Below are 14,905 nucleotides of genomic sequence, written 5' to 3' on the forward strand. Positions count from 1 at the left end.
TTTCTATATATACCAAGGTTGTTTAGCAAAGACATTGTCTCTATAAAACTTTCTTATGCAATTATACATGTACTTTTGTGCTATTATTATTGTTTGATATTAATTTGTATTCAAAGTTGTTATTTATATAAAAATCAACTTTATCACAAATTTATACTTATAGGTGTTTATTAAATTGTATGTAATCAACTCTATTCAACTCTTCTCAAAATGTAAACAAAGTTACTATTTATCCTATAGAAAGAAAACCTTGCCCAATTCTTTTCTTCACAATTATTACTTATAAATTACCATAGTTGGATGCTAATTTTTGTCTAAATTATAATCATGTAGTATACATTGTTTCCAAAGCAATTTTTAAAAAGCTATAAGTTAAGATATTCCAACTTTTCTACATTAAACATCTTGAATAGTTCTCAACAATATTTAACAAACAAAAAGAAAAAAGTGACCTAATTAGGATTCAGTAAAAAAACAAACAAACAGACAAACAAACAACCACAAAATAGTCTAATTGTTCTACGATCATTTCATTCATTGGACAAACCAACAATTTTACGAATTCAATGATTTATGTATCAACTGTTTTCAAATTACCGTACAACGCACTTGAATATAAAGCAACTATTCTTACATGTTTCAAAAATACATTTGAAATCAATAACTCTTTTCAGCAATAATAGAAAGCATCCTCCAACCAAGGTTGGCAAATATTTTTAGAATTCAGATTGTCCTATATCAACGAACATTTTGGACCATTCAGAGACTCATTCTTCATTTCAATTGGCAACTTACTAATCCTCCAAGACAGCACATTTTTTGGCGCTCTTTCTGCGCATTTTTTGCGTCCTGGTTGATAGTACAATGGTTGTTGCAATTTGTAATAGCATCTACATTATTAGTGCAACCATAACAATTGACCATCAATTGGACATGTTTCATGCCTTGCTTGATGCAGTTGTGCTCATGGTAATTTGTTGCACAGAAGGACATGGAGATATAAGAGCAACCAATCGAAATGACTTTCCATGTAACATGCCTCTTACCCAAAGACTGCAGCAAATGTTCAGAGTGTTGCAATTGTAGACTTATTCCTTGGCTCATATGCGAGACCAGTCAGTGAAGAAAACAACGTATCAGCTCAAAACTCCTTAGACGATCCCCAATGCACCATGCTCCGTAGTCGGTTGGGCAGTCTTGGAGTGGCGATCCTCATACCGACTCCACGCCAGCATGGCTGACCCAAGTGCGGGCTCCAGCTGAAAGTGAAATAAAGATCGTTATGGGTCAGTAAATATTAAGATTCGAAATAGCATTTTCCAGTAGAGAACGTTGTTGAAATCCTCACATGATCTACAAGCAAAATTGTTACATGTGTCGATTTCTGCATGCACATTATCCACTGACCGCTCTGAATGTATAACCTGGCTTTGAACAGTTGCTTAAGTTATCCTTCGCGCCTGAACAGTTAACAAGTTCCTATTATGCAGAACATACGATTATAACAATATGTGATGAATTCTGCGGGTGACTCTAGTTCTCAAACTTTGCATCAAAGACAGGTGAATTCTCACCTTGGAAATAATTGGCTGGGCTCCAGGGAACATTCCCAAGATCTTATTAACAAGGGGTCTACGAAGATCCCAACCATTATCGTTTTCTAATACACCACCAACCATCACGAAGGGGAAGGAGTTCCTTCCATCTGCACATGACATACAGTAGGAAAATAATCACGGACTGCATGATAGCATGTAATGAAAATGAAGAATGACACACATACACACATACACACACACATCTATATATATGTATATATAAAGGATTCACACAGAAACTTTAAGTCATTCGTCTAAATTGTAAACTGAAGGCGAAGGTAACGAATTCAAAGAAGCACCACAGGAATTGAAAACATTAAACGTTGCTGAATTCCTTTTTACTGTGCATCACAAGACAATTTCATTCAAGCACACTCCCAGTGACACAGTAAGAGTTAAAACAGAGCATTTACACACGATCCAACACGTAAACAATCATGCACTATCACCTCTTCCATCAAGACCCAGCGCCTTGACAACCGCCTTTACACTGCAAGCCAATTCTGAAACAGAATTCTCAAGCAGTCCTCTAGCCACGGTATCACCATCTCTAGCACAACTCTTCACCACAGGTACCAAAGCAGACACACGTGCCCAGGAAGTGTCCTCGTAAACCCAGCTGCCCAACTGGACGTCAGTATATTTTTCAGTTGATCGTGAATGATTTAAAAAGATAAGGAAAATGAGAATTTCCCGCTATGAAACCGATTGTAAATGCACCTTACGCATAACTTCAAAGCATAGTATGTTTACCCAATTAAATCTTCAGCTGAGGAGAGGTTCAATCGCTTCAGTATTGCCCCCGTGAGGGATGTGGGTGGACCCCGCCCATCCTCTGCTCTCATTACTGCTGTAAGAGCCTGCGATGCAATTGCGTAACCACTGGGCAGATAACGCAGAGAGTCTCAAATAATAAGTATCTTGATATTTCAAAGCATAGAAAACAGATAACTTTCATTAAGCACTTTCCAGAATATAGCAGCACTCTATGCTACAATATTCTCCTACAAAAACAGGTCAAAATTTTATTTAACATGATTTACAAGTGATACATGCTAAAGATATCACAAATGATGAGTCAAAATCAACCTGCCCTGATCTCCAAGCAGAGGGCCTCCTCCTGATGCTCGTGCAAACTTGCCTGCTTCATTAAATCCCACAGCTATGGTTCCCGTACCGGAGACGAGAACGCAGCCGTAAAGCTTTCCGGCGGTTCCACTGACGAGCGCCGCAACAGAATCGTTCTGTACAAATATCTCTACATCTTGGGGAAATACTTCACTGCCACAGTTCAGTAGGATTTAAAACTATGATTTCGGGTCTGAAAGACATAATCAATAATGAAGGTGATTCCTGAGTCTTTCACCACACCGTAAGGTACAGCTTCGACAAAATATATATATATATAGCATAGCGGTGATTTAGAGAGGAGAGGGACATCAAGGAAGGTATAAATCAACAAAAGACACAAGTAAAAGTTACTAACCCAGTCCACTTCCCTTCTTCTGATCAATGGATCAGTTCGTCCAAGAACCCCAAAAGTAAGAATTCAAAAGGAAAAGGTAAAGCCTAACAATTACATTTCAATAACACATACATAATGAACATTCTACTTGCGCAAAAAAAATATGATGTTTGGCAAACAAATTGTTAATACGAGGGTGAGCCGCACCTCATCCATGCCCGATAAGCGTCGATGTCCACCTGCCGATCAACTCCAGCAGCGGCCAGGCACACTGACAGAACAGCAGATCGAGGTACTTGAGCCTGTTTCAACGCGCTAGCCATTGATTCCTCGATAGCTCGCCTTGCAGCCTCCACTGAGAATCAAAACAGGTCCCAAACCCTCGAGAACCTTTAGTCATTTTCTACAAATATCTCAACAGTCTGATGCTAATTGAATCTTAAATATCTCTCGATATAGGAAGGAACGTACTACGTAACCTTTGTTAACAATTCTGTGAAGCTGCACTTCACGCTGTTCCTAAACCGGAACAGTCGTGCATACAAACAACAATTCTTTACCGGCTTCAAGATAATCTAACTGATTCTCATTATTCTTCGATAATAAGCACTCGGTTGCTAAGTCCAACAAGCTCTAGCACAATACATGTTGCTCTGGAAAGGCTTTCGACTAGGCATTGTGGGAAAGGAAATAATAAAGACCGCGATACTGCGTTGCATCGTAACTGCATGACACTCATTCCAACCATCTCGAGGAACAGAAAAAAAATTGATTCAAGCAGCAGCATGCCAGGCTACACCATTGGAAAATTATTCCAATTCTAAATTACCGCGGATCGCCGCTACCTCATTTCCTTGAAAAAAAAACCCTCCACCGACTAGAAAAAGATGCACAGAAACTACAGGCTCCGCTGATATAAGCACAACTCTTTGATCATAATCCTTAAGAGCATTCCAATTTGGAAACGGAAAATTAATGTCATCGGCGGAAGGATACGGATCTAGACGAAGTGCACCCAGGCAGTCGTGCAGACATAAATCATTAGGTCTCCCAATACCGAATCGGCAAGGCTACCTAAGGATTCGAATTTCAAAACATAAAATCCTAAACAAAAGCAAAGGGAGAAGAAAAAGAATGTGCCTACAATTACGTTCCATCGCGATCCTGGTCACATCGTTAATACGCATAGAGTCACGAAAAAGACAGGTACAAAAGAGCACCTACCGCCAACGCTATTATAATTGGAGCATCCCGTCTCGACCCGGGACAAATACGGCAAATTATCGCCGTTCGTTGGCGGAGGCGCCGCAACACATACGCACGTGGTGCAAGTGCCACCTCCATCCACACCTAAAACCACCTTCTGCTGCTGCTGCTGCTGTCCTGCCCTCTCGTCAAGCTCCTCCTCAAACGCCCATAGTCGCTCGTTTCCAAGCGACGCGCGCACGGGAGAGCTCGGCATCGCACTTCAATTAATGATCCAGGGAAGTATCCTCCGCAGGTCAGCCGAGCTAATCTAACCTCTCACCTTCTCATCACTACACACTCACAACCACGACCTTATCTCCCCTCATCACGTCTCGCTTCCCCTTCGTCTCCTCCACGCAGCGTCAAACGAACACACTACCAAACACACACACACACACACACACACAAGCCCTCGCAATGCAGCAACAACAACAGGCTCTTCTGGCAATCGGCTCCGGGAGTAACAGCTAAGGATTACACGAACATGAACGCATCGACGACGAAGGCAACGCAGAACTCGCGCACGATTTCGTTGCATTAGTGCAACATTGCGGCTCCGACTGTGTTTGCTTGCCTCCTCTTGTTGTTTTTGGCTTCACTTGCGAGTGTGCTCTGTTGTTGTTGTCTCTTCGTGTTTGTATTAGTGTAGTGAGTTGTAGGAATGGTTATGTTATATTTGGTACTTTTATTGGAGTTGAAGACATTTTGATGAATTCTTGTAGAAAATATAACTTTTTGATGTTTTGTGTTGAAGGTTTTTGACTTGGTAATAAGTCAATACATAATGAATATATCATTTGATTAAGAAAATTAACTGTATATGTTAGGAGGCATCAAAACAAGGAAAATGAAAGATAAGGTTGTTTTTATAGAGGATTGTTGAACAAATGAAAATGAAATATCTATCAACTGACTAAAAATTATTTAGAGATTAATTCAAGTGGTGGATATGCAACAAAGATGGGGAACAGGGTAGATTCTTCCATTATTGGTGGACTCTTCCATTTTTTAATGTAAATGACTTCCTATTTCTCATCCTTTTATAAACATGTCAATTCATTATACATTTCATTATTATTAATAGACATGTTTCCTATAAACTTTCATCTTTCACATCTTCCACTTCATCATCCCTTCTTAAATTTTTGTATTAAAAAAAAAAAACAACACTCAACATCACATGTGACAACCAATGGTGTACTGTGTTTGTGCAAAAAATAGAAGCAACATTTCCCCATAAATCATATTGATACATTAGAAAAATTATTCCAAGGCCTCCGATGGATACACTCCAGCAACAGGATGTTGTAAAATGATTTTGTTGTAGCTCTGAGAGCAAGGATGCATCTATACTCTCCGCCAACACTGGACTTGGAAGGTATTAATATCCTTGCAGGATCGAAGGAAATTGCTTGGGGATCACTCGTCAGTGCACATTACACTCAAACTTCAGAAAATGTCACAACATCCAGGGGAGGGAAACTCGGACAAAAGTGTAAATTGAAAAGAGTAGATTTCGGGTGCGTAACATGAGCTTTGAGAACATGGTTACAAGATGCCGACTCGGACAAATTCATTCCCAAGTTTAGATTTTCCTGAAAGAAGAATCAACTTGTAAGTAGCCACTGCGGCGTTTTGAGAGCTCCTCATCATTTTTCGTAGCTTTGATTACTAGCTCTTCTGAGTGATAGTCCATTCCTAATCTTTTTAAAACTATGTCTAAAATCTGAAATAAAGTCACCAATTATTCGTCTAGACTGCAATGAGATTGTCTACCTTGCTATTAATCATCTTGATACAGTCGCAGAATTTGGTTGGTCGCTGTGGGAGCAAGAGTAACTGGACATCGTTTGTACTGCAAAAAATTAGATCACTATTAGAAAGTTTTCACATACGAAAGTCTTGCTAATAGATATGGATAGGCTTGCAATACAACAGCTCAGATTTGCGTAACTAATAATCTGCAAAGTTATTATTACCTGAGTGACATAGTGAAAAGCACATGTATAACAGAAGACAAAGCCGGACGTCGCCACCACTGCTGGATTGGTACGAGAACGTAAGCAGAGAGGGCAGATCTTGCCATCAGCCGGCAATTGCAGTCCATCTTTACCAACCTGTAAAATGCCAAGAACGATACACTGATTAAATCAACATATATCCTCATAGCTTGATTCCACAGAGGACTTCCCACTTTATACATCAATAAATTCCTGGACTGCAAAAAAAAAACATACCACTGGAGGCGGCGGAGGAGGGGGTGGAGGATAAACAGCAGGTGCTGTCACTCTTTCTTCTGCAGACTGGTACCACCATTCCACCATCTGTACAAACGATTCCAGTTTCCACAAAGTCCACAGTTCAACATGCATGTGCAACAGCTAGGACGCATGAAGACGGAGATATAGGCTAAAATGCCACCAAATTATTCCCTACAGGGGTTCGATGTAAACTAAAGAGTCAATCATCAAGAGACTGTTGTACATAGCTTACTGAAAAGACGTGTTGCAGTTTTCACAACAATATCGACCAACTTTCTCGCACTGGCAGACATCAATCTCTTAACGTGCATCAGAGTCTTATTGCAGTTGATTGTAGTTAATTTGCATAAAACTGACCTTGAAGAGAAAGACACTCGCAATGAGGCCTGTCTGCGCGTAGTCCAAAGCTGTATATATAAAACGAAGGACGCCCCTCTGTAATGTCTGCAATACAGTATCCCATGAAGCCGTAAGTTTAAGACATTCCACCTTAGCAAGTAGAGAATTAGGCACCAATAATACAAGGAGATGACCATATTTCTTCGCAAATGATACGCTGTACAACTGTTCAGAATCAAACACTGCCTGGAAGGGAAAGAGCAATGTTCACCTGAATGTAAGATGGTCCTCTGATCCTACCAAACTCGTGCTGCCGTCTCTCTTCGATAACTTTTACTGCATCCATCTGCAGCAGGAAGAGGCGAAACAATTATCTAATTGGCCACATATGAATATATTCAACAAAGAATTGTGATGCTATCATGAGACGAATATTTCAAGGTTACTAAGTAACAAGGCACATGCATCAAACCACTGGACAAAGTATCCATGGGTTCATTCTGCAACGACGAAAATGCTAAGAACGACACGTAGTGCCTTTAAATGTAATAAAAGGTGCCAAAAACAATCAGTTTCGGAGGAAGTTGCATACCAGCTCCTGACCTGTGGCGCGGCGCACTTGAAGTCCCATGAAATGAAGAGCAGGCGTGTAAAAGCGGGTGGCGTCCAAAAGATAAAGCAGCTGATATGCAAATGAGACACCTGTCCATGGGTACAGCCAGAGAGCATTTAGAAAAAGAAGGCTTACAAAAATTGAAAGACCTTGTCAATTAAAAAACGATAGGAAAAAATAAAAAATAAAAAATAAGGCCGGTTCACACCTTCTGTTGCTGCATGAACCCATGGATAGCATTTTACAAGTGCTCGAATTGCTATATGCTTGAACCGCTCTCGCCAGGGAGTGCCACTCCCGAAGAACACTTGTTCATTATGTACATTGTCAACCTCTCTTGGCGGTTCCATACTATCAACATCTTCATCTTCCAGATCTCCACGACCCCACAGGGCAGCCTGGAGAGCATCGCCCCTCTGTGCATTCACAGCAGCCTCGAGTTTGTATTTCAAATATGGCAGGCCAACCTGGCAGCGTAAGATACAATGTCATGGATTAGCTTTCACCGCAAATAACAGCCCTTAAAATGAGACTTCAGAACTGTAAGGATATGTTTTATGAATTTGGTAAGACGAAAACCCACAAGAATTGTCTTGTCTCGGAAGCATCCGTTAATGGCATCGTGTTATTCACGGGTCTCCACGGAAACAGAAGAATGAATAATTCAAATCTGATTATAAGGTTCGAGGGTTTTTTTGGATGTGAAAATCCTCATTGTGTTGCTCTGATTTTTTACTAGAAAAAGTTGATCAATCAAAAAAGGGATATGTGACACTTACCAAGAAAAAAACCGAGGCAGCCCTCTGCTTGCCAGTCAAGGGCCTGGGGCCTGGGGAACTTGCTTGTGGACCTTGTTGCTGAGGAAGAGCATCTGTTGCTGGTATTCGTCGCAGCCCATACAGCGATTCAGCAAACGAAGAATCTGTCATTGAAATTAAAAACATTAGAAATTAGGCATGAAGGTGATCACACAAATTCAATGAACAATAATAGTTGTGCAAGAAGGGAATATAAAGTATGAGTAACACAAACCTGTTGTCTTTAAGCTGTGAAACTCCAGAAGAAACATTAGGGCTGCGTACCCTTCGTCACTAAAATCCAAAACTCGGTGTAGTATGGGTCTTCTTTGAGCCATAACCTAAATAAATTACACCAAGACCAATCAGACCATGATGAAATTCTGGAATTCAGGACATAAATCCATAGCTCACCGCCTTTCCTTCATTGAAAATGCTTAACAAGCAATCCAAAAAGAAGTGAGGCTATGCAGCTGTTTTGATTCTATGAACAAACAGCGTGAGATTGACATATCGATAGCCACGATCGCGTGTCCCTTCAAATTACTAGAAACCTCACTTAATGCAGTTGGAATTCTAACTCACAAGTTCTGGGAATCGGGAATTTGCCAAATAGACGTACTTCCGAGGCAAATTACTTCTACAGCGTTCTAAGAACGTCACTCAAGTCATGGCAAAAAGCAACAACAGCAACATGTGTTGCGATGAAACTCGACAGAAAGGGGGCAACGTACCCCGAGGAAATAAAGCAAAGCGGCCCGCAAGCTAGTGGGAAGATGTTCTGTCGCCGACATCTCAAAGAAGGTGGGGCGAGCGCCATCGCCTCCCACCTGCATCAACATCTTGGCCCAATTTCAAGTTCGCTCCTAAACCCAGCTCCCAAAATTCTCCCACCTACGCTATACCCTAAATCCTCCCGTATCCCAATACTATACCAAGCCCTAACGCGCAAAATCGGCATGCAAACCTTCTCTCCACCTCAACCGCACAAGAATTCGTTCTTCCATTCCTACTAGGTCTCTCCCTCGGCTCTAAACAACTTCAAGTTCTTCTACTCTCAAAATACGAGCAGATTCTTCTCTACGCAGCTCCAAATTGAGAATCCGCATCACGAAGATCGTGTGCATGGGGTAAGAGTGCTAAAATTGATAGAGAACAATCCTAAGCTAGCAATTCCGCGATAGCAACAAGTCTGTCACGGTTCGGTGAAGAAGCGCTGGTAGCACATCCTGTGACCGAAATCGCCAAAGTCAAAGCTCCGGTAAGCGTCCGACGTTCCGACGTTCCCACGTTCCAATCATCCGCGGTCTGAGGTGGGCTCATCGTTCATCGAGACTCTTCGATGAATTCGGTTCATGGCGAAATCGACGAACTCCGTCCAATTTTCTGAGCCCACCCACCAGACTCGATCGATGCTCAATCGAAAGTCCGCTGTGAAATGAAACTGTGAGGATGTACGCAAGCTTTTGAAGGTTCAGCTGGAGACGATTCGGTTGGGGCGGATGGTGGGTTCTGATCACTGAGCACGAACTGATGCATGCGGTTTATTATAGTGCTGTGATTGGGGTAGCGCACAAATGCGGGCGAGTAAGAAATCGAAGCCATCTGGATTCCGGTGCTGGTGTGAGAGAGTTAGGGCAGAGAGGGAGTCATGCAGAGTCCGGGTGGTGGAGTAGCCAGGCTGTGGCGACCAGCAGCGCAAAGGCATGTGCGTAATGCATGGGCTGTAATGCACTCGGAGCGCGCAGCGTGGGCCAGTGCTTCATCAGCCTCGTTTCAGGCTGCTACTGCGCTTGTTAACCTCGCTCTGTCTCGCCGGTACAGGGTTTTTTTATTTTTTTGTTTGTTTGTTTGTTTCCCTCCTCCTTTGATCTCTGCGATTGTTGGCCTTTCTCGCAGGAGGAGGTCATCTTAAGTAATGGAATCAAAATGATTGAATCCTGCTGAGAATTGTGAGTTCCTCCTTGTTTTGTGATTGTTCGTCTTGAAGCTGTAAGGTTTATACGGATTGAACACTGGTTTGTGAGGCAGCTGGAGTTGCTTGCTGCTTGGTCCCATATGATCTACCGTGAGAGGTTTTTGGTTTTCTGTTTTCCCTGTGGTATTTAAGTGAGTGAATTGAGCGTATTTGAACTACGTCGCTAGTGGTCAAATACTTCTTCTCCTTCCTCTATTTCAATTATTTTACTTCTTTACTTTTGTATCGATTGCGACAAATCACAATCCGAATTCGATGTTTATGCGCAGTTTTCTTAGGTTCTGAACCAGAGGAGAATCTTGTTGATTGATGATCTTCTCGCTTAGATTAAAGTAATCTGTTGTCGGAGATGAGCTCATGGTAGTACCCTGCAGGTTTCTTTCGACGATGGACCTGGGCGTACTGCAAAATATGGGGGCTATCTGTCAAAAGGCCAGTGCCAAGATGGGGCTCCAACAGGTTCTTCATCTCGTCTCCTTTGACGCTTTTGTTTCAATGTATTAGTTCCAGAATCTTCAGAAGAATACGAATTCGATTATGATGGTCCTTCTTGAAAATATTTTTCCTTTTTCTTTTCATCTATAATTGTTGTACACATGTGTTGAAATCAGCGTTGAGCACATAGTAACTCTCTTGGTTGGGTATTGATAATTATAAATATTTGCAGGAGAGATACTTAGCACAGCTGCTCTCAAAACTTGAATCTCAGGTACATATTCATATCCCGTTTCAGAGTCATTTCATAGCGATTTTGCTAGAGTCTTCAGGATGAATTAAAGTACATTTCATATGATTGTTTCGATGGAATGTAGAGTACTAGTACTGAAACCCACAATCACATGTTTTTCGCTGACTTTGTGTTTGTAACCTATTGTTTTGTACTTATTTGAATATGTTCATTGGAACTGCTATAACTGGACCTGGGCAGAAGTCGTATTTTTGCTTTACGCCAACACTGAGTGGTTTAGGTCATGTCTGCTTTGTTTCTTCTGTTGTGTTGTGTTTTTTGTCTTTATGTTCATTAGTAGAAATGGCTCAAAGTGGAGTATCCTGATGAACTCAGTGAAGGACATGTCGATGGTCTTTAATTTATTGAAAATTGTGATTCAGATCCAAGCTTTAAGTAATATGCTCCAGGCAAGCAAATCAATGAGAGCTTACCGATCAGAAGATGGGCCTCTAATAATGTATTCTAATGAGCCTTCTGTTGAAGGTGATGCGGGTGACGGAGCTGGGGCACCTGTCTTTTCTACTCTTCCCCTTTCTGTCTTTGGTGAGTTGGTTTTTTTCTGACTACTCCTGCAGGCCGCTGAGTGGTAATTCCTTGTACTTCATTGTATTTGTTACTTGGGTCCTGATTGATCGCTGCTACAAAGCATGCTCTGGGCCAGGTCTCTCGGTCGAATAAACTGGTAGAGTTTTCGGCTATTTCAGAATTGGTTTATCGTTTTGGTTAAAAAAAATTCGAGATTGAAATGTAATGCGCTCCAATTGCGAACAGAAAAGCTGGCAGAGGAGATGGTAGCTATGTATGAGACTGAACTCAAATTAAAGGTGACGGTTTTTTTTCTGCTCTTTCTGTTTTTGTTTTATCTTCGTTTGGATCTGTCTTATGTGCATCATGTTGAGTGCAGCTAATTTATTTATGGTTGGGTTGCGAGTGTGGCACCATGCGCATGTATTGATTTTGGTGTCTGTATTTTGCAGTTGCTTTTATGGTTAGAGTTTAGAGCACTCGTATATCCCGATGCCGAACCTGTCCTAAATTTTGAAAATAACGAAGGCTGTGACCAGTTCAAAATTTTTAGTGGAGTGACAATTTTTTCCGGCCTACGTCACCTTTCAGCGAAGTCCGAATTCATCAATCTTGATTGGAATCAACTGAGAGACAACTTGAAGTTGAGATCCAAGGAGGAAGTACCACGGGAAACATATCAGGCAATCCCCAGAGCCTGTCTCGGTTGATTTTATGGACTTAGTCTGCTGCAGAAGAAAAACCATAGATTTGTCTGATATGTTATTCGAACTCCACATTGCATGAATGATTGCTTACACATACATCAACTACCGTCTTTTAAGATGCTGACAGACTGTTATGTATGGAGTTATGGTTACAGGTGTATTTGACAGCCCTTTTGGTTGAAGTCAACATTGACAAGCAGCGGTAAGCTCTTGCATTCTGACCGAATCATGTTCTTCTGTAGTTGTCTTTACTTTTAAAACGATGATGTGAGTGTCTGGCAATTAATCACATCTTGACTTTCTTGCAGAATTGAAGAGATCGCTGCAATGGTCACGGATGAAATGACCGGGCGTCCCGCCATGAGTCCAACTTGAGGGGTTGAGACGAATGTTACACAATGTACATAGTAGTTCACATACAAATTCATGAAAAACACATACTCAATAAGAAGGAACCCTCTCCAGTGATAGTCTAGACTGTAATCATGCAGATTTTGTTTTGCAACTCTCGATTTATCCACTCTCCTGACTGATTAGGTTTTAGCATGCTGCACCGAGCCTAGAGTTTGCACCTTCAAATTTAACATTGTGGAGAGTACCCTATGAATCAACCAACACATCATGTGTACTCTTTATCAGTGTAAAGATTATTTAAGCTCATATTTGTTGGTATTTCGCCCCTTATCCATGTCCGTTTAAAGCTGCGAATTGATTTGGATTTGTTTTGCTGTGAAGGTATCATAGATTTACTAACTGAACTTTAGCGATTCTCACTTTCTGCATGAGTTCTTTGTTTCAGTTGAAACACTAGGTTAAATTTTATACTCAACATCGTTTTCCTCCAAATGCCTTCATTGACAGGGCCGTTGCATGTGCAGTTTCCAAGATGCTGTCCGAATTGTTTTTGAACATTATTTTAGGTACATTTGAATGGATGAAATTCATCTACAAAGTTGTCCAAAAACATCTATCCTTGTCAAATTTGACAAACTCTGTCGAATTGTTTAGACTACAAGATATTTTCAAGCAAGAACTTCATGAGGCACTATTGTTACTTGTTCTTCTTCCATTGGATCTCAAAGAAGATAGATTCAATAGTGCTTGTGTTGGAAAAAATGAGGACCAATCTACAACAAAAACTTTGAAGTTGTAGAAATTGGCCATTGTAATGAGCCCATCCAATGTGAAATTCTATTTGCAAATTGGAGCATTTGTCAATGGCATCCTTGAAGGTCATCTCCCTGCAATAGGTATGACCATGGCTCAATGGTCATTTTCAATATCCTCCATGAATTGAGTATCTCACTCAGTTGATTCTAACCACAATTTATGTCAATGAATGAAAATGTACAATAGAGATGTTTGGAGTATACACAAATTGTGGAACAACACTTTTAAAATTTCTTCATTGATGGTATTGTTGTTGCCATTGTATTAGATAACAATGGATGCAATGCCATTGAGAAGCCTAGCAAATAAGACTACCATGTTACAAACCACAATCTTGGCCTCATCTACATATAATAAAGCCATGAGTCTCATCACAAAGGTGCTTTGATTTTGAATGAAAGCCTCCATACTTGTGAGCGCTATATATCTAGATTCACAAATGACAAGATTTAAGATGTTGTAAGCCATAGTCAAAGTTTTTATATTATGCGGACCTTGCACTTTGTATAAATCCACTAAAAATTGAATCAAGCCTTTGAGTTTGACTTTTTGTTGATTCAAAAGGGTGTTCAATCCTTGCAAGTATGTCACAATTATGGTGATTACTTTTGTAACATTATTAAGTGCGAGTAGTACCACCTACCAAGAAGGAAGAGGAATACATGTAAGCAACTTCTATACAAGGTATTCATAGATTATTACATGCCCTTGCCACAAAAATCCACTAAATTTTTTCATGGACAATCATTATGTGTCCATAAATTTTGGACATGTACAATCCATCTTCTTAATAAGATTATATTGTTTGCAAAGATAAGAGATAATGGTCCATTAAGATATTAATAAACTAGTCATTATACAACTTAATGTATTTGATTTGGACCACGAGGTCAAGTTAGTGTAGAGTACACCACACTCGCACAACCCCATCACCAACTACCTTGATCATCTTTGTTGCAATGCCAAAGATTTGACTAATCATCATCCGTTTGCTATCTATGTTAATTCCAACTAGTTGTATCTTCTATTTTGGAGTAATAATATCCAAAAGCTCACACCTACAACAAAGATTACTTTGATTGCATTACAAAATTTAAAAAAATAATAAAATAATAAAAAAATGAAAAAACATAAAACATAAAGGTGGAAGTTGTGCAATTTTGATTCATACTCAAATTAGATTCAAAAGTTAAGATAAGAGGTGCCTTGCTTTAAGCCAACATCAAGATCAAGCAAAAACATCCACTCCATGTAGAAGAGCTTAGTGATCTTCTATAAGCTCACAACACAAACCATCTTCATAAACAAAGCCAAATAGTTGTTACTACATCCATTAAAGCAACCTATGTGCAACTTAGTCTTTGCAACATCCACAAGACATGTTAACATTCAAAACAAGGTTCTACAAAAGATGAAGCCAATCATAAGATGGAACAATTGTTGTCATGTTGTAACACAACTATATAATAAAAAT

The 14,905-nt window shown here is 40.3% G+C and overlaps 3 protein-coding genes across 6 annotated transcripts; 1 reads left to right on the forward strand and 2 right to left on the reverse strand.

Annotated features, from left to right (window-relative positions):
* Positions 1–609: 609 nt before the first annotated feature.
* LOC112294097 (uncharacterized) lies at positions 610–4,853 on the reverse strand. Of its 2 annotated transcripts, none has more exons than XM_024544251.3 (7): positions 4,288–4,853; positions 3,271–3,418; positions 2,688–2,879; positions 2,352–2,480; positions 2,048–2,217; positions 1,575–1,705; positions 610–1,259 (listed from the first exon to the last, which is right to left on the reverse strand). In XM_024544251.3, exons 1-7 carry the CDS (start codon positions 4,523–4,525, stop codon positions 1,152–1,154), a joined length of 1,116 nt encoding a protein of 371 aa, XP_024400019.1. In that variant the 5' UTR covers positions 4,526–4,853; the 3' UTR covers positions 610–1,151. The 2 variants fall into 2 exon arrangements, with proteins under 2 accessions (XP_024400019.1, XP_024400020.1); XM_024544252.3 differs by having other exon boundaries at positions 4,208–4,294.
* Positions 4,854–5,807: 954 nt separating this feature from the next.
* LOC112294798 (peroxisome biogenesis protein 12) lies at positions 5,808–9,530 on the reverse strand. Its single transcript, XM_024545641.3, has 10 exons — positions 9,056–9,530; positions 8,557–8,662; positions 8,304–8,446; positions 7,733–7,991; positions 7,504–7,613; positions 7,183–7,257; positions 6,930–7,016; positions 6,549–6,635; positions 6,291–6,428; positions 5,808–6,166 (listed from the first exon to the last, which is right to left on the reverse strand). The coding sequence occupies exons 1-10, from the start codon at positions 9,161–9,163 to the stop codon at positions 6,095–6,097; spliced, it is 1,185 nt and encodes a 394-aa protein (XP_024401409.1). The 5' UTR covers positions 9,164–9,530; the 3' UTR covers positions 5,808–6,094.
* Positions 9,531–9,738: 208 nt separating this feature from the next.
* On the forward strand, positions 9,739–12,921 carry LOC112294799 (uncharacterized). 3 transcript variants are annotated; one of them, XM_024545644.3, is made up of 9 exons: positions 9,739–9,826; positions 10,221–10,273; positions 10,674–10,758; positions 10,967–11,008; positions 11,410–11,572; positions 11,801–11,853; positions 12,007–12,237; positions 12,417–12,463; positions 12,570–12,921. In XM_024545644.3, the coding sequence occupies exons 3-9, from the start codon at positions 10,687–10,689 to the stop codon at positions 12,634–12,636; spliced, it is 675 nt and encodes a 224-aa protein (XP_024401412.1). In that variant the 5' UTR covers positions 9,739–9,826; positions 10,221–10,273; positions 10,674–10,686; the 3' UTR covers positions 12,637–12,921. The 3 variants fall into 3 exon arrangements, with proteins under 3 accessions (XP_024401412.1, XP_024401410.1, XP_024401411.1); XM_024545642.3 differs by lacking the exon at positions 10,221–10,273 and having other exon boundaries at positions 9,757–10,139; XM_024545643.3 differs by having other exon boundaries at positions 9,770–10,273.
* Positions 12,922–14,905: the final 1,984 nt, after the last annotated feature.

The sequence above is a fragment of the Physcomitrium patens genome, chromosome 17 (assembly GCF_059467195.1).
Source record: "Physcomitrium patens ecotype Gransden chromosome 17, ASM5946719v1, whole genome shotgun sequence".
Taxonomy (NCBI): domain Eukaryota; kingdom Viridiplantae; phylum Streptophyta; class Bryopsida; order Funariales; family Funariaceae; genus Physcomitrium; species Physcomitrium patens.

Excerpts from the sequence above, each read along its gene's own strand:
- LOC112294097 (XM_024544251.3), bottom strand. The coding sequence starts at position 4,525 with ATGCCGAGCTCTCCCGTGCGCGCGTCGCTTGGAAACGAGCGACTATGG. Across the intron at positions 1,706-2,047 it reads GCTGGGTCTTGATGGAAGAG|ATGGAAGGAACTCCTTCCCC; the intron begins GTGATAGTGCAT and ends TGTCATGTGCAG. Across the intron at positions 1,260-1,574 it reads CCCAGCCAATTATTTCCAAG|CTGGAGCCCGCACTTGGGTC; the intron begins GTGAGAATTCAC and ends TTTCACTTTCAG.
- LOC112294798 (XM_024545641.3), bottom strand. The coding sequence starts at position 9,163 with ATGTTGATGCAGGTGGGAGGCGATGGCGCTCGCCCCACCTTCTTTGAG. Across the intron at positions 8,663-9,055 it reads CTTTGCTTTATTTCCTCGGG|GTTATGGCTCAAAGAAGACC; the intron begins GTACGTTGCCCC and ends TAATTTATTTAG. Across the intron at positions 7,992-8,303 it reads CTGCCTCGGTTTTTTTCTTG|GTTGGCCTGCCATATTTGAA; the intron begins GTAAGTGTCACA and ends TTACGCTGCCAG.
- LOC112294799 (XM_024545642.3), top strand. The coding sequence starts at position 9,973 with ATGCAGAGTCCGGGTGGTGGAGTAGCCAGGCTGTGGCGACCAGCAGCG. Across the intron at positions 10,140-10,673 it reads AACCTCGCTCTGTCTCGCCG|GTTTCTTTCGACGATGGACC; the intron begins GTACAGGGTTTT and ends AGTACCCTGCAG. Across the intron at positions 12,238-12,416 it reads TACCACGGGAAACATATCAG|GTGTATTTGACAGCCCTTTT; the intron begins GCAATCCCCAGA and ends TTATGGTTACAG.